The following is a 24640-nucleotide window of genomic DNA, read 5'->3' on the forward strand; positions in this document are numbered from 1 at the left end:
TTATACTTTAAGGCCTCATGCACACAACAGTATTTTTTCACGGTCCGCAAAAACGGGGTCCGTAGGTCCGTGATCGTTTTTTCGTCCGTGGGTCTTCCTTGATTTTTGGAGGATCCACGGACATGAAAAAAAAAGTCGTTTTGGTGTCCGCCTGGCTGTGCGGAGCCAAACGGATCCGTCCTGAATTACAATGCAAGTCAATGGGGACGGATCCGTTTGACGTTGACACAATATGGTGCAATTGCAAACGGATCCGTCCCCCATTGACTTTCAATGTAAAGTCTGGAGTATCTTTTATACCATCGGATCAGAGTTTTCTCCAATCCGATGGTATATTTTAACTTGAAGCGGGCCCCCCCTCCCCCCTGTAGTTAAATCGTTGGTGGCCAGTGCGCCCCCCCCCTCCCGTTAACTCATTGGTGGCCAGTGCGGCCGCCCCCCCCTCCCTCCCCTGTAGTTAACTCGTTGGTGGCCAGTGGGCCCCCCCTCCCTCCCCTGTAGTTAACTCGTTGGTGGCCAGTGGGCCCTCTCCCCTCCCTCCTAATTAAAATCACCCCCCTATCATTGGTGGCAGTGGAGAGTACCGATCGGAGTCCCAGTTTAATCGCTGGAGCTCCGATCGGTAACCATGGCAACCGGGACGCTACTGCAGTCCCGGTTGCCATGGTTACTTAGCAATTTGTAGAATCATCATACTTACCTGTGAGCTGCGATGTCTGTGTCCGGCCGGGAGCTCCTCCTACTGGTAAGTGACAGATCATTAGGCAATGCACCGCACAGACCTGTCACTTACCAGTGGGAGGAGCTCCCAGCCGGACACAGACATCGCAGGCAAGTATGATGATTCTACAAATTGCTAAGTAACCATGGCAACCGGGACTGCAGTAGCGTCCCGGTTGCCATGGTTACCAATCGGAGCCCCAGCGATTAAACTGGGACTCCGATCGGTACTCTCCACTGCCACCATTGATAGGGGGGGGAGATTTTGATTAGGAGGGGGGGGGGGGGGGGGGAGGGCCCACTGGCCACCAAGTTAACTACAGGGGAGGGAGGGGGGGGCCCACTGGCCACCAATGAGTAACCTACAGGGGAGGGAGGGGCCCACTGGCCACCAATGAGTTAACTACAGGGGAGGGAGGGGGGGGGGCTGGCTACCAACGAGTTAACTACAGGGGAGGGAGGGGGCGGCCGCACTGGCCCCCAATGTGTTAACTACAGGGGGGAGGTCTGCCCCCTGCTGCCTGGCAGTAGGGGGCAGTCATGTACACAGTTCTTTTAGTATAGTCTAACCTGAAGCGTCCCCATCACTATGGGAACGCCTCTGTGTTAGAATATACTGTCGGATCTGAGTTTTCACGAAGTGAAAACTCAGCTCTGAAAAAGCTTTTATGCAGATGGATCTGCGGATCCGTCTGTATGAAAGTAACCTACGGCCACGGATCACGGACACGGATGCCAATCATGTGTGCATCCGTGTTCTTTCACGGACCCATTGACTTGAATGGGTCTGTGAACCGTTGTCCGTCAGAAAAATAGGACAGGTCCTATTTTTTGGACGGACAGGATACACGGATCACGGTCCCAGCTGCAAAACTGTGCATTTTCCGATTTTTCCACGGACCCATTGAAAGTCTAATGCTGATGGTGATGAACAGTGAAACCGATGTAAGGGTACGGCCACTCAGGGCTGTTATTCCTGCAAATGCCGTAGATTTACGGTGCATTTTTTTTTGGGGCAGCGTGTGGATGACATTACTTAAAACGTTATCCATATTACTCGTGCTGTAAACCACTGAGGATCTGCCGCACAAAATTCTGAGTTTATACCCTGTGTGGACATACCCTAACAAAAGGAAATGGAGGATATATTATACAGAAATCCATCGTATCCAGAAAAAGACTGCACAAATGTAGCAAAGAACCACTCTCAATGTGTACTAAAATTACTTTATTACAGTTGATTTTTAAACATTTCCTTTGCTATGATACAAAGGATAATTACAAACAAAATATTACATAGGATTAAAATTTCTCTCCTTTTCTGACAACTTGGTAACAGCTTTAAATGCACAATCTATACAATTAATACAGGTTATATAATATATTGTGAAACCAGAGGAATACCAGAATACTGACATTACACTGTACAAGAGACCTCACTGTACAAGACCCCAAGAGGCAGTGGAGTGGGAACACTGCACTGCAGAGAAAATGCACACCCGCAGGGACGTCAACCAGTAGGCTATGGAAATGTGTGTGGGATTTGTGCTGATCTCTTACAGGAAGTTCCAGCTAATGCTAAAAAATCAACCTAAAGCTGCGGAAAACAATATTCTCAATCATGAGGGAAGGGGGCCTGAACATAAATGCAGAGATATGCATTCTATTTATACTGGTAAAATGACAAACGTATAAAATGATGCTTTAAAAGCAGTGGTAAAATACGAGTATGCTTCGGGGGGGAGGGGGGGTGCGCCTCTGCGATCACCTGAAAGGAACTCCAAATGCTAAAGTGCTACCCACATGCAACAACCTTAGCAATGCCAACAGCTTGGCTAACAACATTCTGGCAAGTATAAAAATATATCCTGAAGGGAAACTCTCGTGACATGACTGGTGGTTACAATCGTGGCCTTGATAGAGATTTTCGCTATGCAGAGAGGCAATAAGGCACGGCATTGGGGGATTCTGATTATCAAGGAACTAAGTGAAACATGCAGTCGGCAAACTCAAATTGTGAGTTCCAGGCTGGAGACCGTCTCCAATGCAGCCTCAATCCTATACAGCACCTACCATTCGTATTCTAGACAGCATGCGCCATGACTGCTGCTCATCCCTATATACATCTGCATTGTTGACTGCCTTCCCTACACGCTCATGTGCAATGCCAACTGCTGATCAAGCTTTATCCAGCACTTGGGGAGTGTGCAACTCATCTGTGCCCACCCTGTGCAACAATGGAGTGGGCTAAATAAATATGCACGCAAATACAGCAATTTACTCCTTGCCCCACAAGGGCAAAGAAGCCGCTTGTTCTAGTGTTTTACAGCAGGTACAATATTGAGTGAAATGTAGTCATTACTGCTGAGGTTATGAGAGGGTGCACAAGATGGCAGCTTGATGGTAAGCATGACTGCAATCTCTAGCACCAGCTACCGCACGTTCCAGGTGACCATCTCCATCCATGTAGCACTTTAGTGAAAGTCAGCTTTACAAATGCCTGTAAGGCATGTCTCTTGGCAGCATCTTGCCCGGGTATCTGCGGGTGTGCATTCGCAATCTCCCTAATTAAAGACATTCTCAGCCATGTGCGTCTTTGCTAAAATGGAGGGAGGGGGGGAGGGAGATGAGGGGGAAAGAACATTTTTTTGTCTTTTTCTTTGTCCAGATGTTGCAAACAGTGGGAGTGTACAGAGTAAAGTGAACAAAGATTTCAACTTAAAAAAATATATATTCTTGTAACTACAAATAAATGTGCAAATAAAAATTCTGAAACATGCCAGGAGCAGGAAATGCAACAAGAATATATCATCATCATGGCCAACAGAATGCAGTTGAATGGTCTGGATTTTTTTTTCCAGCTCACTGCAGATAGGGATATATGGTGGATACACTGCGATAAGGTGCAAAGCTAAAGCACAAGTCCAAATGGGACATGTTACTTTATAACCCACAGACATGGTGGCGCCTCAAGCAGGTCACAAAACACCAAATCTGATTGAATACAAACTACGGAAATTTAAAGGGACAAAAACATTTCACTTTGTGATCGAAAATCATGTCTTCATTAAACGCTACAAGCCCCAGCTTCACCAGTCTATGCCATACAGTGCTTACAATTGTATTAAATGCAGCAAAAATGAATCAAATATGGCCAATAGGTTCCCCCAATTATCTCAAGGGCCGCAGAAGAATTTGCTATACAAAGTTATTGCCAATTAACAAGCAGTCTAGAATAATAATGATCCAGAGTTGATAAGAACTGGGGGAAAAGTTGTTTCATAAAGCCTCCCATCACACCTGTAGTTGGTCTGGCATTTTAAAGGGAACCTGTCACAATGAAAAGCAAGGTAATCTGCAGGCAGCATGTTATAGAGCAGGAGGAGCTGAGCAGATTGATATGTAGTGTTATGGGAAAGGATTCAGTAGAACTTGTATTTCATTCATTTAAGTTTCTGCTCATTCTGGGCTTTGAAGTCCAGGAGGCGGTCCTATCAGTGATTGACAGCTCTCTCTGTATACACAGTCAGAGAGGTCAGGCTGTCAGTCACTGATAGGACCACCTCCTGGACTTCAAACCCCAGAATGAGCAGAAACTTAAATGAATGAAATACAAGTTCTACTGACTCTTTTCCCACAGATCTATATATCAATCGGTTCAGCTCCTCCTGCTCTATAACATGCTGCCAGCAGACTACACTGAATTCTCATAGTGACAAGGTCCCTTTAAATGCTGAAAAGACCAAAACACTAAGGGCTGTTTCACACGAGCGGATGCCGAGCGTGACATCCGCTCCGTGAATGACAGCCAAGACCCGATGCAGACTGCAGAGGCACGGAGCATTATCGTAGTAAAGAGATCACAGAGAGGAACGGAGCATTATCAGTCATGTTAATGCTCCGTGCTTCTGCTGTCTGCATCGGGTCTTGGCTGTCATTCACGGAGCGGATGTCACGCTCGGCATCCGCTCGTGTGAAACAGCCCTAAGGCTTATTTTCAGGTCACACATGCAGTTTTTATCTTCCTACATCTGTGAACTGCATTTCTTCCCTATAGAATATGGTATGGAAAAAATGGCTGAAAAAAGCCAGACATGAGGGAGTAGTGGCTCATCATAGCCAACAACTGCCAAGCAAAACTCTCAGTAAAAATGCATTGTGATAATTCTTGAAACATGTATATAAAAGTAGTGAAGAGGATTTATCTTCAGCTAATAGAATAAGGCTACTTTCACACTGGCTTTTTGGTTTCTGTTTGCGAGATCCGTTCAGAGCTCTCACAAGCGGTAAAAAACGGATCAGTTTTGCCCTAATGCATTCTGAATGGAAAAGGATCCGCTCAGAATGCATCAGTTCAGTCTCCTGATGGATGCAGAGGCAAACGGATCCATCCTGACACACAATCTAAGTCAATGGGGACAGATCCGTTTTCACTGACACAATCTGGCACAATTGAAAACGGATCCGTCCCCCGTTGACTTTCAATGGTGTTAAAGACAGATCCGTTTCGGCTATGTTACAGACAATACAACCGGATCTGTTCTGAACAGATGCATGCGGTTGTATTTTCTGAACGGAAGCGTTTGTGCAGATCCATGACGGCTCCGCACCAAACGCGAGTGTGAAAGTAGCCCAATGACGATATAGTCCCAGCGCTTTAGTGCACCATAAGCTCGCCGCAATGTATGCTCCACACATCCGTCAGCAGTCTGGACATATTTACCCAGGATCACATGAAGGATATAAAAAGGAATCTGAGGGGAGGTTTCATTCAGCCGAGTGTTAAAATGTGTGTTAATAGGATTGTTAGACAACTCAAAGTCCTTAGTCCTCTCAGCCAACCTTCTCGTTGCCCTACACAATACAAGCAAGCTATTAGAAAATGTACAATATACACAAACCTACCCTATCCCCACCTCAGCTTTTAATAAGAAGCCGTTCGTAAGCTTGGTATCACGCAGCGTGGACTCCACAAGTCCTTTCTTGTAGTTAATCGGCTGGCTGAAATAGGCCCTGGGATCTCATAAATAGAATTTCATTTTTTTGTTTAGCAACTTAAGTGTTAATAAAAATGCTCTAGCATTTACAAATTATTAAGTCAATATAGCTTTGTGTAATATGCACTAAATATTTTTCACATAGATTATTTACACCAGTGTCTTTGCTGCCCAATCACCTCCCTCGTAGTCAACAGGAAGAACCAGTCCCTACTGCGAAACTGGTGATAGACAAGAAAAAAAAAAAAAAAGAAAAAGCGTGGTACTAAGAATAAAAATAACTTTCAAATCCAATCCATCTCTCATAAATCCTGATTTTTGCTTTATTCTCTTAATCACCAAAGCACGTCATACTTATTACTCTGCGGTCCTCACGAGCTACAGCACAGCTACCATTCTTCCAATATAGGTGTTTTCCGGGATAGACTGATCCTCGGGATAGGTCATCAGTATCTGATCAGTGGGGGTCCAACAACCGGCACACCCGCCGATCAGCCGTTTGAGAAGTCTCCAGCGCTTGCACTAGCACCACAGCTTTCTCTCAGCTCACTGTATATAGTGGCTGTGCTTGGTATTCACTTCAATAGGCCATGTGACCGATGAACGTTACATAACATGGGTGTCGGACCCCCACCTATCAGATACTGAAGGCCTATCCAGAGGATAAATCATCACTTTAAATAAAATCTCGTAAAGCCGATGAAATTCACGAGAAGCGCAAAACTCTACAGAAATGTCAGGAGAGCTGATCCCCCTTTAATGATACCTTATGGCAGCTAGATGGCAGGGAAACGCTAGAATATGGAAGCCAATGGATAGTTACCCCAAAACATACTAGGTCAACTGGTAAGTTAAGACTGGTCTTGCAAAGAACATGAGTGCCCGCACAAGGTTGGCAATTGTAGAATGGCATCAAGAGAATGGGAATGTTTTGCACATTCACGTGCGCAGGTTTGCAACGCATGCAAATGTGTTTGCAGCCAACTTAAAAGATTGGCATTTCACACATGGCTTGGTTCCTAGTTCTGAATGTTCCACCTCTCATCAAATCACTGTAGAAATAAAAAGTCCATCATCATCATCAAGCCAAGTCATGCAAAAAACTGCACACAGATTTATTCACCCCTCCAACCTAGAACACATTCTCAAGCACAGGCTACATTGGCACAAGTAAAATGGTTCAATGCCATCTGTTGGCACAGGATTGTTTTTTACCCTCTGCAGTGGGATTTCTCAACGACAGAATGTAATGGTTTCCAGTGACAGAATGTGCACTACGGACTACACAGCTTCAAATCCACAATCCAGTCTTCTCTCATCTAGCCCTGCAAATGCTGCACAAGCCAAAGGGAAGCCGAGGCAAATACGGGACTGCACAATCAGTGGAATAATATCACGGTAATTACACAACTTTGGCAGAAAAAAGATCCTCAATCTAGAAGGGAAGCAATAAGACTCAATGACGTCAGATAGCTCCATTTCCTTTCTACACTCCATAGCAAGATGTTATAAAAAAAAAATTCTCTCTAAACTGGGAAAAAAAAAAAGAACAAACTGAAATTAATTGACAGATAATATAATGTACAGGAGTACAAAGGTGTCATGTATGAAGAACAACGATTCTCTAAAGCACGATCAAGGCAAGATGGCAGATAAAAGTCTGATTTAGGAGCCACTTGTATTCCCCATAATATAACAATCCTGCAGCATCTTTTCTTAGAACTCTGTTCCTCTGTTATTCTTCCTAGAAATGTTCGACAAATGGAGAAATGAGGGTGTGTCCCTACACAGTCTGACACTGTCCAATCGTTGCTGACAGTGTAGAGACACACCCCTTTAACGGGGACAAGTGGAAAGAGGTGGCCTGTCCTCTTTTAGGGAACCTATCATGTTGAACACTTGAGTTTCAAGCAGCACGTTATTCTGAACCTTTTCCCATAAAACCATATATCAATCTGCTCAGCTCCTCCTGCTCTATAGCGTGCAGCCTGCAGATTGCACTGCATTTTCATGGAGACAGGTTTCCTTTAAGAACCACAGCAGGATCAGGATCTGACATCAGAGTGCTTCAAATTTCCAGAATTCTGTACCCATCTTCCCTCTACCAACCACTGCTGCATTTATGACCGTCTGTAGATTGGGAATTGTCCCACTGACTCCACATTAGCAATCATTGAGCTCAACAGTCAGATCATAGGAATTTTGAAAATGAACTGCACCGTCCAGCTCCCACATGTTCTGAGAATAATAGTGTATTAGAGAATTGCTAATATTCTCTGCACACGTGGCATAGATCTGGCCAAAGTGGAATTTTCCCTTAATGACCTATAGAGGATATCCCTCTTGACCCCCACTGAGAGTTTTCTGTAGAGCTCATTCACACGACCGTATGGACCGCAATGCATGGGCACCAGCCGTGTGAATCCCGTATTGCAGTGCAGACCCACTGACTTGGGTCCGCGATCTGCAAAATACAGCAAAGGATTGGGCATGTACTATCTTTTGCGGTTCGGAAGAGCAGACCTGAAAAGCCCAAGGAAGTGCTTCTGAGTGTTTCCGTGGGCTACTGTTCCGCAAAAGATAGGCAGAGCTCTTACTGTTGTGTGAATGGGCTTGTAACAAAAAACATTTTGCATAGTGCATACACAGAAGCTGCAAATGGCAAATAAAAAAAATAGAAAAAATGTTAAGCTAAAACCCTACACAAAAATTACTTTGCGGATGGAAGTTTAAGACAGATTTATTAAAGGGTGTTTAATGAATCGTTTTAGAAACTGCTCAACATTAAATTAAAATTACAAAAGGAGTAATTCCCCTGCGGCTCCAGCGCTTCCTTCCTGCATCCCCCGTCTGTCTGTCCTTCCCACTCCAGAAATTACTTGTCGACATCACGTGATCCCTGCAGCCAATCTCTAGAAGTAGCAGCGATGTACCCACACCATTGAGGTCACTGCTGCGGCCAGTGATTGGTTGTAGTGGGCACATGTTCATATGTGCCCACATTGCTGAGAAAAGGGATGTTTTAAATACATGCAAATGAGCCTCTAGGAGCAACGGGGGCGTTGCCATTACTCCTACAGGTTCTGCTCTCTGCAACTGCTGCACCCTCTGCAGTTTGACAGGGCCAGGCAGTGAAAACATCATTACACGTGGCCCTGTCAATCACAGTGAAGAGAGTGCGGCAGGTGCAGAGAGTGGAGCCTCTAGGTGTAATGGTAACACCCCCATTGCTCCTACAGGCTTATTTGCTTATATTAAAACATCATTTTTCTCAGCAATGCGGACACATGAACATGGGACCAACACAGATGCCTCCAGCTGCCAAGAATTAATGGAACAGGTCAGACAGTTTTATAGGTACAAATCTGCTGACAAGTGCCCTTTAAGGCACAAATAGTGTGGAAGTGAGCCATGACAGGATAAATAAAATAAGATACGGTAACTTTTGGTAAGCTACTTCTTTCTCTGATCTGTCTTATCAAGCATAAGGAAGAGGGAAAAACATCCAAGTTCTTGCTTACATTTACATGAGTTTAACTACAGCAAAATAATTAGAAAGTTCTGAAAATTTTAAAACAAAAAGTAAAAAAAAAACTAAGAAATGTGATTTATAAAATTAGTAAAACGGTCACTCACATTACTTAAATTTCTGGAGGTCCTCAAACTGGAGAAATATGAAATAAGTAATGAAAAAGGGCACAGACATTTTTCTAGATGTCTGTCCAGACTAAAGGTGGTCATAGACATTAGACAGAAGTTGGTTGGACAGTGGTGGAACATGCATTCCTCTGGTGAACATTAGTTTCGCAGACATAGCCAGACACTTTAGACCATTTTGGCCGTTACGGTCGTTCAATCTGCCCACACATGATCAATGAAACAGGCTGATTAGCAAGAGATGTTCCGGGGAACGTTCTTTGAACGAAAAGGTCTTTCGCCCAACTATCGCCAGAAAATATTAAACATGGCTGACTTTTCGTCAGATGATAATGGTCTGTCATCTGTCAGCTAATACAATTGTTAGTTTGTTACACTTCACCCAATGAACGGTAATTTTGATTAAAAACATCCATTTTGCTCAACTCTAGACTAATGTTCATAGCCACCTTAAAGTCCCATTCGTGTGACCGCTTCTGACAGCACATTTCAGAGCAGATTCACTTCTTCCTCTGTAAACCATTCCTTATTAGGAATAGGTTGTAATCCCCCTCTGCTTAGGATGGCAAAGATATGTCTGTATGGTGACAATGTATTTATAACGAGGATCATCCTAAGGTTTGATGGCCTGGAATGCAAAGACCTTTCGGTTATCTTTGACCTTCCGATTCTCAAGTGAGCAAATATTTAGTGTGCTAACGTTAAAGGACTAAAGTACGAGGACACAGACTTTCAGCTAAAACTAAATTCTGTTTCCACAAGGGCATTTTCCCTAAGGCTGTACACATTAGGTAGCTGTCATTAGAATGCTTGTTAGGCTACTTTCACACTAGCGGCAGGACGGATCCGACAGGCTGTTCACCCTGTCAGAACCGTCTGCTGCTATTTCGCCGTGCCACCGAACTACCTCTCCGTCCCCTATTGACTATAATGGGCACGGGGCGGAGCTCCGGCGCAGCACGGCAGTGCACGGTGAGAGGCCACCGGACTAAAAAGTCAGACATGCAGTACTTTTAGTCCGGCGGCCTAGTCAATGTGGATGGAGCAGCAGTCCAGCGGCTCGGCGAAATAGAGGCAGGACAGATCCGACAGGGTGAACAGCCTGTCGTATCCGTCCTGCCGCTAGTGTGAAAGTAGCCTTAGGCTGACAGCCATCTTTCCTGACCCCGCTATACATATACACACACTTGCCTGAGCATGCACAAGTCCTGTATGAGGGAGAAAGCTACTGCCAGACTCTTCTGGCAGCACCTTACCCTGCCCGAAGAGCAAAAGGATCAAAGAAATTCAACATGTCCATTCCCTATCTGCCCTGACATCTGCTATCAGGAGAAGCGTTTAGAGGCCCCATACACATAGCAGGGATGTCCAACCTGTGGCCCTCCAGCTGTTACAAAATTACAACTCCCAACATGCACTAATAGCTGTAGGCTGTCCAGGCATGCTGAAAGTTGTAGTTTTGTAACAGCTGGAGTGCTGCAGGATGGGCATCCCTGCAGTAGAGGATCAGGCGGGTTCAGCTGACAATCTGAGTATGGCCACATTAATAGTGTCATAAGCACTCCAGGTTAAGTGTCCAAGTAGGAGGCAGGGATTTCACTTTTTTTTTTTATAACTAATAAAATAGGATTTAAACATGAAAGTTAAAATATAAAAAAACAACCTAATGGCAACTAAAATATGAGAACAGCTTGTGCAACAGGAATAAACGGAGCTTAAAAAGGAAAGCCAATTATTCGGCTATGGGCCAACGTAGGTAATAACCTTCACATCCTTCTGCATAGGTAAATGGCACAGCATCTCTGTAGGGTATTTTTTGGCTAATGAGTCTAAGAGATACAGCCTATTTAAGAAAATGCGTAAATTACAAGCTTAAAGAGCACTCATCAGCTCTCCTGACTTGTCTGTTTTAGGAAAGTAAGGGGTTTACATATGTTTTTTATTTTTTGTACCATTAAAATTTGTATATTTTAGAACGTTACTGCCCCTTTAATTCTCAAATAATACGTTTCTTAGCAGTATCCTGGTGAGAGGTGCGGATGCACCATTCTCCCTTGAAGGGACAACCCTTCCTCTTTTTTGTATTTTCTGTTTTAGGAAACCCTTTTATTCTTCATAGAATCATTCCAGACCGGCTTTTCTTATACTCTACATTGTGGTGTTCCCGTTATTCTTCTTGGTATGAATAACTTAACTGAGCATTACCATTCTCCCCTTCACTGCTGTGTGTCCCTCAACACTGGACGTACCTCAGGGCAGAATAGTAACTCCCAGTCTATTATCTATTTATATGTTTCTGAGAGTAATAAAAGGAACAGCACAAAATTGAGAATATAAAAATAAAAGGGTGGAATATTTTACTTTCTATGTAGGAATCTCATAATTCTCCCAAAATAACAAATTGCATCCATAATATTAAAATGACTTAGTGTGTGATAAATTCTATGGTTTATGTAGTGAGAAATATATATGTATAAAAAAAAAAAAAAACATACCAAATTTATAGAGAACGATACGTTCTGAACCTTGATATCTCCAACATCCCCCAGCAGAAGGAACACAGATATACTTTCTAAATTCTGCATTAAATTTTGAGGAACATTATAGGAGTTGTCCAGCTATTACTAAGTGATGGCTTATCCTTATGATGATAAAGCTACAACCAAACAGCTAATCAGCAGGGGTGCGGGGTGTCGGACCTCCACCGATCACCTAGTGATGGCCTATCCTGAGAATCGGCCATCACTTAGTTGGACATCCCCTTTAGGAGAACTGCAGCAGCAGATACAAGGCTCATCACATACTGATTGTGAAGGGCTTGTTCACACCACATTTTTGTCAGTCATTTTGGGGGATTTTTTTGTGTGTTACTAGAAACAAATCCCAGCAAGAAAGGTTTTTAATAATAGGGTATATGGCCCTGGAATACATGCGGATGATCAAGTCCAAAGTAAAGCCGGCTATAGAAGACGTACATGGGCCTACTGATTTTAGTGGGACCAGATGACCATCTAACGTGTACACCATATGCCGGGGGAGATAACAATCGGGTTGCTGTATTTCCACGTACCATATCCTCCTGTTTTTAGGGAGGTAAGCCGCTGCCAGAGGGATCTGGCAGTGGCTTACTACCCTCTCCAGCAAACATACTTTAAACATCAAGCCCTTTTTTCACTTTTTGCTACGTCCACCTCTAAGCCGCTGCATACCCTACAAATATCAGCAGGACAACCCATGCCATCACCACCATTAATAGCACCTGAATAAACAGACTGAAAGGTGATTCTGCACTTTAAAAAACACATGGTTGGCTCGCATACAGCTGTGCAGGAGGTATGGCATTAAACACATGCAGCTGGCTACTAACATAGTAGCACAGACATGCTCCTCCACAGTATGCACGATATAGCTACGGCATAATGGAAAACTTCTAAAAGTACTCAGGATATGCATAAAGAAAGCATAGATTTCTGAACAATATAATTTAGTGCTACACTGAGTGTAACGCTTCCTTCGACATGCAATCACCACAATACTAATATCTAGTTTCCTAAACCACCGCCTCCAGAAAATGCTTCGTAAAACACCAGCAAACATTATTAAGATGTACACATCGTACTAAGCAAGATGGAGGGGCTTGGACAATTACTGGTTAGCCGTTATCCAAAAAGAGCAAACCTCTGCACACAGGACAGGACTGACTGCGCCTTATGATATACGTTCTAGAAACTGGATCACGAATGTGCCTGTAACAATCAGTGTAGTGTAGCAGTAAAAGAAGTATATATTAAAAAAAAAAAAAAAAAATGCTGATGAACAGATATGCTATTAGTAAGCTAGTGCTGCGCTATCTGCGATTCTGGAATAACCTAGAAACAGGCAACATACCCTAAACCATCAAAAAAAATATTTGGCCTAATTAAAGCTAATTGATTTGACACATTAGCAAAAACAAAGAAATGTGTAGGAAATCTAGAAGTGGTAACGGAGATGCTCCTTGTACTCTTTTCGCCAGATAGGATCACTCCTTCAGACAAAGGAAGATTCACTTCTCTCTGAAGAGTGAGAAATGACAATGCCCAACTGGAGTGTAGCGAAGGGGGGGAATAAAAAAATAAATGAAAACAATAAAATAAAATCGACAGTCGGAGGATGGTCCGACAACTCAAAGTGCCGACATACTTTTCAGAAGTGAATCTGTGTAGTCCGTGAAAGGTAAAGTAGCTCTCTCAAAACTATGTCCACTCTCGGCCACCACCCACATGCTTTACTTTTCTTTTTCTTCAAACAATTCCCTGAATTAAAAAAAATAAAACCAAACCCAGCAGCCAATGCAATCATCCTGCAGATTACACACATACAAGTAACCCTGTAAAAACGGATTAAAATACAGCATGTGTAGGAAGCCTTATTTTGGCAGCTGCTCAGTACCATTGAGAAAGCTGCTGTGAGGACATCTGTAGGCAGTTTGTGTTGAATGATCAAAAGGAATGGCCGTTAAGTTTTTCTTGCAGTTATGTATAAGACATGTGAGAACCATTGGATATCTGTGAAGTAACACTTGTGCTCCTGCTCATTCCCTGCTCTGTCCGTCCCCCAGAAGCTGTCCGCCTCAGAGCCTGGGGGCTGTTGCGGACCCCCATTGTACTGCCACGAGAGACACCTTGTACAGACCCTGAAGGATGACCCCATGGTTGGGGCCCACCTTGCATTGGGTGTCCCCAAGCTTGAGGTGGGCCTCCCATGGGGTGTCCCCAATGAGGTCCAGGGCCTCCCGTGGGATTGTGGGACCAGCCAGAAGCTCCCGGGTAGCTGTGGCTGAACGCCTCGGGGGAGAGATTAGAAAGTATCATGTTGCTAAACCCTAGCCTCATGCTTTCAGAGTCAAACGCTTCAATTTCCCGAGCTTGGCGTTCCAAAAGACTCCGTATTCGCTCTGTTCTCTCATTCTGAAGAGCCAGCATTTCCTCTTCAATCTAAAATAGAAGCAAAAAAAATATGACTTGAAGTTTTCTATGAGAAATAACATGACGCAAAGACACCTGAAAAGAAGATCCTGTTAGAATAGTACATAATGTAATCTGTAGTGAATGTAATCTTATTGTGTCAGTATTTGTGAGCTACCCCCTCCCTTCTGCTTCACAGCTGTGTCATGTGACCAGCAATCAGACGGTTTCTGTATGTATTCCTATGGGAGCCTCAATGTCCGTATCATAAGAATGAATAGAGAAGTAACTGACTTCCTGTCCTGTGTCTGCGAGTTGGTCACATGACTCAGCTGAAGATCAGAAGGGAGGGTATAACTCACAAATACAGTCACTGGTGGGAAGATCACAGTCACTACAGATTACATCATGCACCTTTCGAACAGATCGGAGAATACAATTTTTTGTGGGAGTGCTACTTTAGGCAATCTGTAAGTACTGGGAGAAAGGCAAGAAAAGTCAATATAAGTTATACTACTGTCATCAAGTACTCTTCTCTGTGTCTTACTGTGTCTGTCTGTAAGACAACTGGCTGCAGCAGGAGCTTCCTCCCTGCTGTGGTCAGACTCTTAGGAACATGAAGAAAATCCTGCAGACTTACAGATGGTACTTTTATCATTCATTTCTAATCTTGGTGTTCCGTTAAAGGACCCAAACAGGAATAAAATGTTGATAAAAGGGTAATTTGCGATGCAGCTGTAGGCGGTAGCAGCAGAAGTAACACCAATAAAGGGGTTTAATATCGGACAGCACCTACAAAATAGTGGGCTGGACCACACTTGCATTAAGTGGTTCTATTGGGCTTTCAGCTATTATTGAAGGAAAGAATAACCAGGATTTGCTGGTATGAAAAACAAGATTGAGGTCGGTCTCAAGACTTTGCATTATAAAGTGAAGCCATTACAGTAGTGAGAACAGAGTTTGAAAGTAAAACTGCATCACCCATCTCCTGAACAGGGGTCCCCCAACCCACTCCCATTCAGGACTCTCTCCATTCACAAACAGGTTCGAGGACCTGCATCTTTGACACCTCTAGCTATTCCATAAATAAATCTTTAAATTTCATATCCAGCTTCCTCACCTGTAAACAAGGTTACTTTACATCACTTACTTTCTGCTCAAGAAGGGCTCTACGGAGGGAAACCCTTTGTTCCAGTTCACGTAATTCACGATCATGTTGCGCGTCCGCCTGCATCTTAATTTTACTCTGATAGGCATTCAGTAGCTCCAGTTCTTGCTGCAGCTGCATCTTCAAAACCTGGCACTCTGCTTCCTGGGCCTCATCCAGGCGCAGCTGCAAGAAACGGTAAATTATTTTCTCCCATCTCCGTGGCATATGTAAAGGAAAACCACTGTCATTGCAGTTTCAGTTGTTATTCCAACTGAAGCAGGATTTTAGTCTGACGATAAAATATCCACCAGTGCCAACCTCATATAGAGAAGCGTAGTCAAGCCATAACTAGAAACAACTAAGGCAAAATAGTGCAAAGTTAACTGCTGCTACCACAAAAGGCGTAGTCAGGCGTGAAATAAGGAAATACGCATGGTGGAAACTTTCTCAAACACCCATTTCAGGTACCTTTAAAAGGGGAATTTCTAACTAAAACAATGATGGCATACCACTAAGATATGCAATCACTTCATGACTGTTGGGTGTTCAGCCTCTGTGACCTTGATGAATCCTGAAACTTAAGGGGATGCGTAGCGCTGGTGTAGTGCTGTGTAATCTTTATTGGTTTCCCCTGCAGAGCAGCCCCGGGCCACCCAAGCTGTACAGGAAACTGCATTGTGGGCCAATTCAAGTGACTGGGCTGGCTGCAGTTTTCTGTACTGCTGGGCTTGACGCTGCCCAAGGAAGAATTAGAAAGGGAAACCATGTTTAAATCCTTGGAAATCCCTTTCAAACAGCCCGTTTTTCACTCCTGAAAATGGATGTGTAGACAGTTCTGTCAGTGGCTCTCCTTAAAAGAAATTTGTCACAATAATTCTGGACTATTATCTGCAGTACTCCAGATAATAATCCAGAATTATTGTGACAAATTCCCTTTAAGGAGAGCTAGATTGCCATTTTTTATTTTCCTAGTGCTCCCTGTTCTCCTGCTGTCAACACTCTAAGTTGTGTTGAAAAACACAGTCTGAACTGTTGTGCTGGAGAGGACTCTTGTGCGCATACACAGCAGTACAGACAGTATTTCAGTGCCGCTTTAATCCCTGACAGCGAAGGAACAGGGGGGCAGTAAAAAAAAAAAAAAAAACAATATGGATCTACAGTACTACTCATGTATTACTGCAGATAAATAGTCCAAGATTGTGGTGACAGACTCGCTTTAAATCAGGGTGCTAAGGAGAAGGTGCCACTAAGTCGGTCGGTCCTTTAGGGAAGGGGCAGACTGTGTGGTTGGCCATGCTCACACGCGTTAGCCAATGAAGACTGGCTGCTGCCAATGGCCATGGCCACGTGGCAAGTTGCACCTTTAGTCCTTCAGACGGCCTCTCACCCTGGCAGATACATGTTAAGGACTGCTTTCACTCTTTATGGAATCTAAGAACTTACTGCTTGTGTAGATAACATCTCATTAATGCTATGGTCATACTGCTCCGCTAATATTGCCAGTTTACGGGTCTGCTCTTCTTTCAGCCGCTTGAGAACAGCTTTGTGTTCGTTCTTTGGTGTGGTCTCCAAAAGGTGATTTCGCAAAGCTTTATACTGCCTCGTCTGAATCTTACAAGTATCCTGGAACTGCTTCTTGATCTGGAGCTCTTTAGACTGATGAAGTGACAGAAAATGGATATGTAAAACAGAAATCACAAACAACCGACACAATCGTGGAATACTAAAGCACAAACTACTACATCCATTCTTTACTAGTATAAGGTTACATTGTATATGAGTGAACTTTACAACTGCTTGATAAAATATATATGTGTTTGAGTGTATTAAAATGTGATAACTGGATGTGATGTCATATGGATGATATTCACCCACAGAACTGTTCGTCACATAAGGAGAGGGTATGTATCTGTATGAAACTGGGCACCGTTAACTGTTAATACAGTCCTGATCAAAAGTTTAAGACCATTTGAAAAATGGCAAAAAAATCATTTAGCATGGCTGGATCTTAACAAGGTTCCAAGTAGAGCTTCAACATGCAACAAGAAGAAATGAGTGAGACAAAACATTTTTTGAGCATTCAATTAATTGAAAACAACGATTAAACTGAAACAGGCTGTTTTTCAGCTGATCAAAATTTTAGGACCACATGCCTTTAAAAGGCCAAATCTGTGCAAAGATGTGGAGTCATTTTCTGTCAGGTAGTCACACGTTGTGATGGCAAAGGCAAAAAAAACCTCTCCCTTTTTGAACGTGGTCGGGTTGTTGTACTGCATAAGCAGGGTCTCTCACAGCGCGCCTATCAGCTGCTGGGTTGGGATGCAGTAAGACAGTCATTTGGAATTTCTTAAATGATCCTGAGGGTTATGGAACAAAAAAGTCAAGTGGAAGACCCAAAAAAATTCATCAGCACTGAGCCGGAGGATCCAATTGGCTGTCCGTTAAGACACTGGACGATCCTCGACCCAAATTAAGGCTCTTACTATTGCTGACTGCAGCCCCATAACCATCAGACGGCATCCGAGACTGAAGGGCTTCAAAAACAAAAAACGTCTTCAAAGACCTCGTCTCCTTGAACGCCACGGAACTGCTCGGTTGGACTTTGCAAGAGAGCACCAAACATGGGACATTCAAAGGTAGAAGAAAGTTTTATTCTCTGATGAAAAAAAATGTAACCTTGATGGTCCTGATGGTTTCCAACGTTACTGGCATAACAAGCAGATCCCACCTGAGATGTTTTCTATGCGCCACAGTGGAGGAGCGCCATAATGGTCTGGGGTGCTTTTTCCTTCAGTGGAACAATGGAGCTTCAGGAAGTGCAGGGGCGTCAAACGGCCGCTGGCTATGTCCAGATGTTGCAGAGAGCATTCCTCATGACTGAGGGCCCTCGTTTGTGTGGTAACGACTGGGTTTTTCAACAGGAAAAACGCTACAATACACAATGCCTGCAGGACAAGGGACTTCTTCCAGGAGAATAACATCTCTCTTTTGGCCCATCCTGCGTGTTCCCCTGATCTAAATCCAATTGAGAACCTTTGGGGATGGATGGCAAGGGAAGTTTACAAAAATGGACAACAGTTCCAGACAGTAGACGGCCTTTGTGCGGCCGTCTTCACCACTTGGAGAAATGTTCCCACTCACCTCATGGAAACGCTTGCAACAAGCATGCCGAAACTAATTTTTGAAGTGATAAACAATAACAGCGGAGCTACTCATTACTGAGTTCATGTTTGTAAGTTGGATTTCTGTTTTTGGGGGGGGGGGGGGGGGGGGGGGGGGGGGGGGGGGGAGGTGTGGTCCTAAACTTTTGATCAGCTGAAAAACACCCTTTTTCAGTTTATTCGTTGTTTTCATTAAATTGAATGCTCAAAAAATGTTTTGTCTCACTCCCATTTCTTCTTGTTGCATGCTGAAGCTCTACTTGGAACCTTGTTAAGATCCAGCCATGCTAATTATGATTTTTTTTGCCATTTTTCAAGTGGTCTTATACTTTTGATCAGGACTGTATAATACTATTTCAGTAAAAAAAAAAAATAATAATAATACCTAAATGTTTTCTCTATATGATTGGAGGCAGTGCTCCAGACAAAAAAAAACAACTAAAAACCTAGTAGCCATTGGCTCCTGAACTGAAAAATTTAGGAGCCAAATAAAAAATTTTGTCGCCAAATCGAAACAGAATCAAAATTTTGATATCGTGACAACGCTACGCCGATCAGATTTTGATTCGCTTTCGTCACCATAAGAAAGTATTGCGATACTCAATACCACGCAAAAAAAAAAAAAAAAAAAGCCGCGTGCATTTTCGCATTTTATGAAACGTTCGGCCCATAATAGAGCAGTCCTATCCTATTTTTTGGGGTGACAAGGTGACTAAAAAATGGCGAATCACATGGTTTTTATTTATTTATTTCTGTTACGGTGCTCACCACATAGGAGATGTTTTTTTTAATAAGTTAATAGTTTGGACTTTTCGGACGCAGCACTATGTAATATGTTTCTTTATTGTTTATATATTTTATATGTAAAATTGGGAAAGGGGGGATTTAGGCTACTTTCACACTAGCGTCTTTCTTTTCCGGCATAGAGTTCCGTCACAGGGGATCTATACCAGAAAAGAACTGATCGGTTTTATCCCCATGCATTCTGAATGGAGAGTAATCTGTTCAGGATGCATCAGGATGTCTTCAGTTCAGTCATTTTGACTGATCAGGCAAAAGAGAAAACCATAGCATGCTACGGTTTTATCTCTGGCGAAAAAGACTGAAGACTTGCCTGAATGCCGTATCCGGCAATTTTTTCCATAGGAATGTATTAGTGCCGGATCCACCGGTCGGCGCATGCGCAGACCTGTAAAAATGAGAAAAAAATTAATACCGGATCCGTTTTGCCTGATGACACCGGAAAAACGGATCCGGTATTGCAATGCATTTTTCTGACTGATCAGTCATTTTTCAGACTGATTAGGATCCTGATCAGTCAGAAAAATGACATTCGTTTGCATACAGTTAGCCAACGGAGCTGCCTGCCGGAATCAAACAACGCAAGTGTGAAAGCACCCTAAACTTAATATTTTAGGGCAGTGTTTCCCAACCACCGTGCCTCCAGCTGTTGCAAAACTACAACTCCCAGCATGCCTGGACAGCCTGGGAGGTGTAGTTTTGCAACAGCTCGAGGCACACTGGTTGGGAAACATTGTTTTAGGCTACTTTCACACTAGCATTTTTTTATTTCCGGCATAGAGTTCAGTCACAGGGGCTCTATACCGGAAAAGAACTGATCAAGTATATCCTCATGCATTCTGACTTGCTTGAATGCCGAATCCCGCATTTTTCCCCATAGGAATGTTTTAGTGCCAGATCCAGCATTCAAAATACCGTAATACCTGCATGCGCAGACCAGTAAAAATATGTAAAAAGATACAAGATACACAGCCCCTCCCCTCCTCCTCCTGTCTCCCTTCTGATTGGCAGCGGCAGCACAGGGGAGAGGGAGAGACTCCTTCTCCACTGCGCTGCTGAGAACATCGGCGGCGGGGCAGAGAACTATCATCTCCGGTGCCCCGCCGCTGTATTCAACTGCAGAGCTGCGGCGGCGGGTCTACTCGCAAACGGCGACAAGACTAAAAAGTCATGTCGCCATTTGATAATTCTAAGTCGCATTGGCAACCATTTTGGTCTCCATCTAGTGCCCTGGGAGGTACACCTTAACCTATTAAAGATACAGCCTAGTTTGGTACTTAAAGGAGTTGTGCATCTTAGGTACACCCCCTTCTCAGGCAGACCTGTGAAGAGAAGAATACTTACCTGATTCCCACCGCTGGCTCCCTGCTTCTTCTCTCCCTGGCCTCGGTTGCTCGGCTGTGCTCTCAGGATGTAATATTCTGTTTTGATGCTGCTGCAGCCAATTGCTGGCCGCAGTGTTTACCTTTTTCGTCACGTGACCAACTGACATGACGCAAGGGGAGCAGGTCTAAACAGAAGTTTACATCCTGGGAGTGCAACAGAGCAGATAGGGAGAGAAAAAGCAGGGAGCCAGCACCGGAAAGCAGGCGAGTATGATTCCCTTCACAGGTTTGCCCAAAAAAGGGGTGGGGGTGGCGTACCAAAGAACATAGCCATTTTCCGAAATGTGTCAGCGCTACGCAAGTGAGTAAACTAAATTAATTAAAAAGCACAGTGTTACAGGATTTATAAATTACAAGTCAGTCAGTACCTTGAGGCTCTTGGGTTGCTGTCGGACCTCCATCACATGTTTGCGTCTTAACTCTCGCTCTCTTCGCTTATTGTACTCCAGCTGGTTTGTGAGCTCTGTTTGGTGCTGCAGCTTTATGAGCTCACATCTCATTCTCTGTATAGTATTTAGATGGCGAAACTCTAATTCTTGCATCGACTCATGCTGCCTTAGGAGCATAGCGTGTTCCAGATCCTTTTGCGTCTGTCTCTTATTTAGCTCCTGTCAAATAAAAGACTTTGTATAAGTAAATTAAACATGTAAATGGAATTGGACGAGTTGGGAGACCCCAAAGTAACCCCAAAGTGCTACAGGAGGGACCCGCTATAATTGTCTAAAATGTGAATATCCCTTTTAAAGGATAACGGCCGTATATATTTTTTTGAGAATTGGATTGCGGCGATTAATATCTCCTTGGTGGCCCTATTTCAACTTTTCACTGTGTATTCAATTACCCCTCAATTCCACATTTTTGTTCCCTGTACTGCCTACTTTTACCTGTGCTTAAAATAGGGTTGCTAGGCATGGTCCGTCTATGTGTTGAAGGACGAGCAGCTGATAACAGTGCCTGGGCTGTGTGCACTTCTCCCTGTCCCTGCGCTTGGCAGACGCTCCCTCACTCAGCAGAGCTGGAGAAGGCAGAGCTGAAGCAGCGCAGACCAGGGAAGGGAGATCTGACGTCTGCTCAGTGTATAAATGAAAGCAACATGTGGTAAGAGGACCCCTTTGTGCTGGAGATTAACCCTTTAAGGGGGGAGGGCTCTGGTTACTGACACTTTTGGGGGGCTATTGTTACTGGCTAGTGAGGGAAGGCGGGATTAGCCTCAGGGTGAGGGCAGTGGCGGCCATCTTAACTGAATAGTGCAATTGCAGTTTTATGCAGACTGTTTGCTAAGGGCTGAATCTTATTAAATATGGGGTAAGTCAGTCTAATAGTAACTGATTCTGGAATATCATGTTATTAGTAACTACATATATGAAAATTGAAATTAGTTATCCTTTAAGTTGAGAGCTTTTCATTGATATTACAAGTTTGAGTTAAAGTTATTTCTGAGCTGAGGACAACTGTATAAACGTTTAGTATTCTCTCCACCATACCACAAGAAAACAAACAACAGGATATTACAGCACATGTATCTATACAAGTATGAATATATATTCATGTGACTGGCTGCAGCAGTGTCCGGAGTATTCCGGCATGTCATTGCTGCAGCCAAAAAGATGATGTGACAGCTGCAGTGACGGGGAGGATAGGAGTAGCGGCACTGTAAGTGGATATGAATAAAATAGGCTACTATAGGTTCTTTTATTATTTTACAACCATTACTGCCTGGGGGGACCCTTCTTTGTGACAACAAATTAGTGTATAAAAACTCACATTGTGCAGTAAAGATGACAACATACCTCTCGGACCAAATCCTGCTCAAGGTTATGTCTACTGAGTAGCATCCGCCTCTTGAATCTGCGGCACTCCAGCTCTAGGTATTGCCTTTGACGGCGCAGGAGATTGGCTTCTTCTTCAGCCTGGTAATGCTGAAAATTTTCCTTCTGCTTTGACAGCCACTCTTGTTTCTCTTTCTTTGGAGTACTCTGGTTTTCATTTAATTCCTATTGGAGAAAACAGATCAAAAATTCATATATAATCTCTTGAACAATGAAAACAAAATGGGGGAGAGATTTCCCAAATCCTGGCTCCACAATGGTAGTGCCAAAAAGTTACATATTTTGTGCAAGCTATTACACCATGCTTGGCGCTTCTATCTAAGGGCTCTTTCACACTTGCGTTCTTTTCCTCCGGCATAGAGTTCCGTCGTCGGGGCTCTATGCCGGAAGAATCCTGATCAGTTTTATCCTAATACATTCTGAATGGAGAGAAATCCGTTCAGGATGCATCAGGATGTCTTCAGTTCCGTACCGGAACGTTTTTGGGCCGGAGAAAATACCGCAGCATGCTGCGCTTTTTGCTCCGGCCAAAAATCCTGAAGACTTGCCGCAAGGCCGGATCCGGAATTAATGCCCATTGAAAGGCATTGATCCGGATCCGGCCTTAAGCTAAACGTTGTTTCGGTGCATTGCCGGATCCGACGTTTAGCTTTTTCTGAATGGTTACCATGGCTGCCGGGACGCTAAAGTCCTGGCAGCCATGGTAAAGTGTAGTGGGGAGCGGTATAATTACAGTCCGTGCGGCTCCTGGGGCGCTTCAGAGTGACGTCAGGGCGCCCCACGCGCATGGATGATGTGATCGCATGGAACGTCATCCATGCGCATGGGGCGCTCTGACGTCATTCTGGAGCGCCCCAGGAGCGGCGCGGACTGTAAGTATACCGCTCCCCCGCTCCCCACTACTACTATGGCAACCAGGACTTTAATAGCGCCCTGGCTGCCATAGCAACACTGAACGCATTTTGAAGACGGATCCGTCTTCAAATGCTTTCAGTTCACTTGCGTTTTTCCGGATCCGGCGTGTAATTCCGGCAAGTGGAGTACACGCCAGATCCGGACAACGCAAGTGTGAAAGAGGCCTAAAGCGAGCAGGGCATGAGTGTGGCCTATGTAGACACTTAAGATTACTTATGGCAGTTTTCCAGTGCAGCCAACACCTGAAATCAACATCAGCTCCTAGCTCATGTATCTAAGATTCTGGCACATAGATGTGCCAAAATTCTTAAGAGGCATGTGTCTCTTAACTTTTGCTCATCTTACGCCAATAGATTCTAACACAAATCCTTAGACAATGCAGGAAACCATGAACACCGCAGGTCAGCATCTTTTCTCATCTGTGTCAAGGCTTTCCACAGGGAGTTCCATCACATAGTCAGTCATGGGTGCAACTGTTCGATTACAGAACTTACAAGATTTACTCCTACAGTCTTCTAAGTCATGGCCCTGTGCACTTCTGCACTGGAGGCTCCATCCTCAGCCTCTATTTCTAGAGACAGCTCTTATCTAGTTACATTAAATGGGATAGAGATATATATATATATATATATATACACATACACACATACATACACACACAGACCTCTTTCAATTGTTCCTTTCGCAATTTGTATTCCCTCTTCTGTGACTCCAAAAAGCTATTCAGTTCCTTCTTCTGTTGCGCCTGGATATGTTGCTGGAATTTCTTCTCCTCAGTAGCCATCAGCTTTAGCTATAGAATAAAATTCATTTAAGTTATATTCAGCTTTTCCATAACCAATGGCAGTTTACTTATCCAAAAGATTTATTATATTCTCTCATGGCTTTCTAACAGTACAGAACTTAGATTTTTCATTTATTTCTTTAAAAGTATTCACAAACTCAAGTCATTGAGTTTACAGAGAAACTTTCAATATGTCATAGAGACGTATTTAAAGCTATGATCAGTGGGGGTCAGAGTTTTGAGAATCACAATCTCTCCTCTCTGCAGAAGACAAAAACAAAACGGGCCCATAGAC

At 43.7% G+C, this 24640-nt stretch overlaps 1 protein-coding gene across 1 annotated transcript in view; it reads right to left on the minus strand.

The window, feature by feature from the left end:
• Positions 1-13785: 13785 nt before the first annotated feature.
• TAOK1 (TAO kinase 1) overlaps positions 13786-24640 on the minus strand; it is an 85404-nt gene continuing 74549 nt past the window's right edge. Inside the window, exons 16-21 of the mRNA XM_044283649.1 lie at positions 24226-24354; positions 22608-22811; positions 21186-21425; positions 16914-17126; positions 15471-15653; positions 13786-14350 (exon numbers count right to left, since the gene is read on the minus strand). Of these exons, the coding sequence (XP_044139584.1) occupies positions 13889-14350; positions 15471-15653; positions 16914-17126; positions 21186-21425; positions 22608-22811; positions 24226-24354 (1431 nt within the window). The 3' untranslated portion in view covers positions 13786-13888. The remainder of the gene's footprint in view (positions 14351-15470; positions 15654-16913; positions 17127-21185; positions 21426-22607; positions 22812-24225; positions 24355-24640) is intronic.

Source organism: Bufo gargarizans, chromosome 3, assembly GCF_014858855.1.
Source record: "Bufo gargarizans isolate SCDJY-AF-19 chromosome 3, ASM1485885v1, whole genome shotgun sequence".
Classification (NCBI taxonomy): Eukaryota; Metazoa; Chordata; class Amphibia; order Anura; family Bufonidae; genus Bufo; species Bufo gargarizans.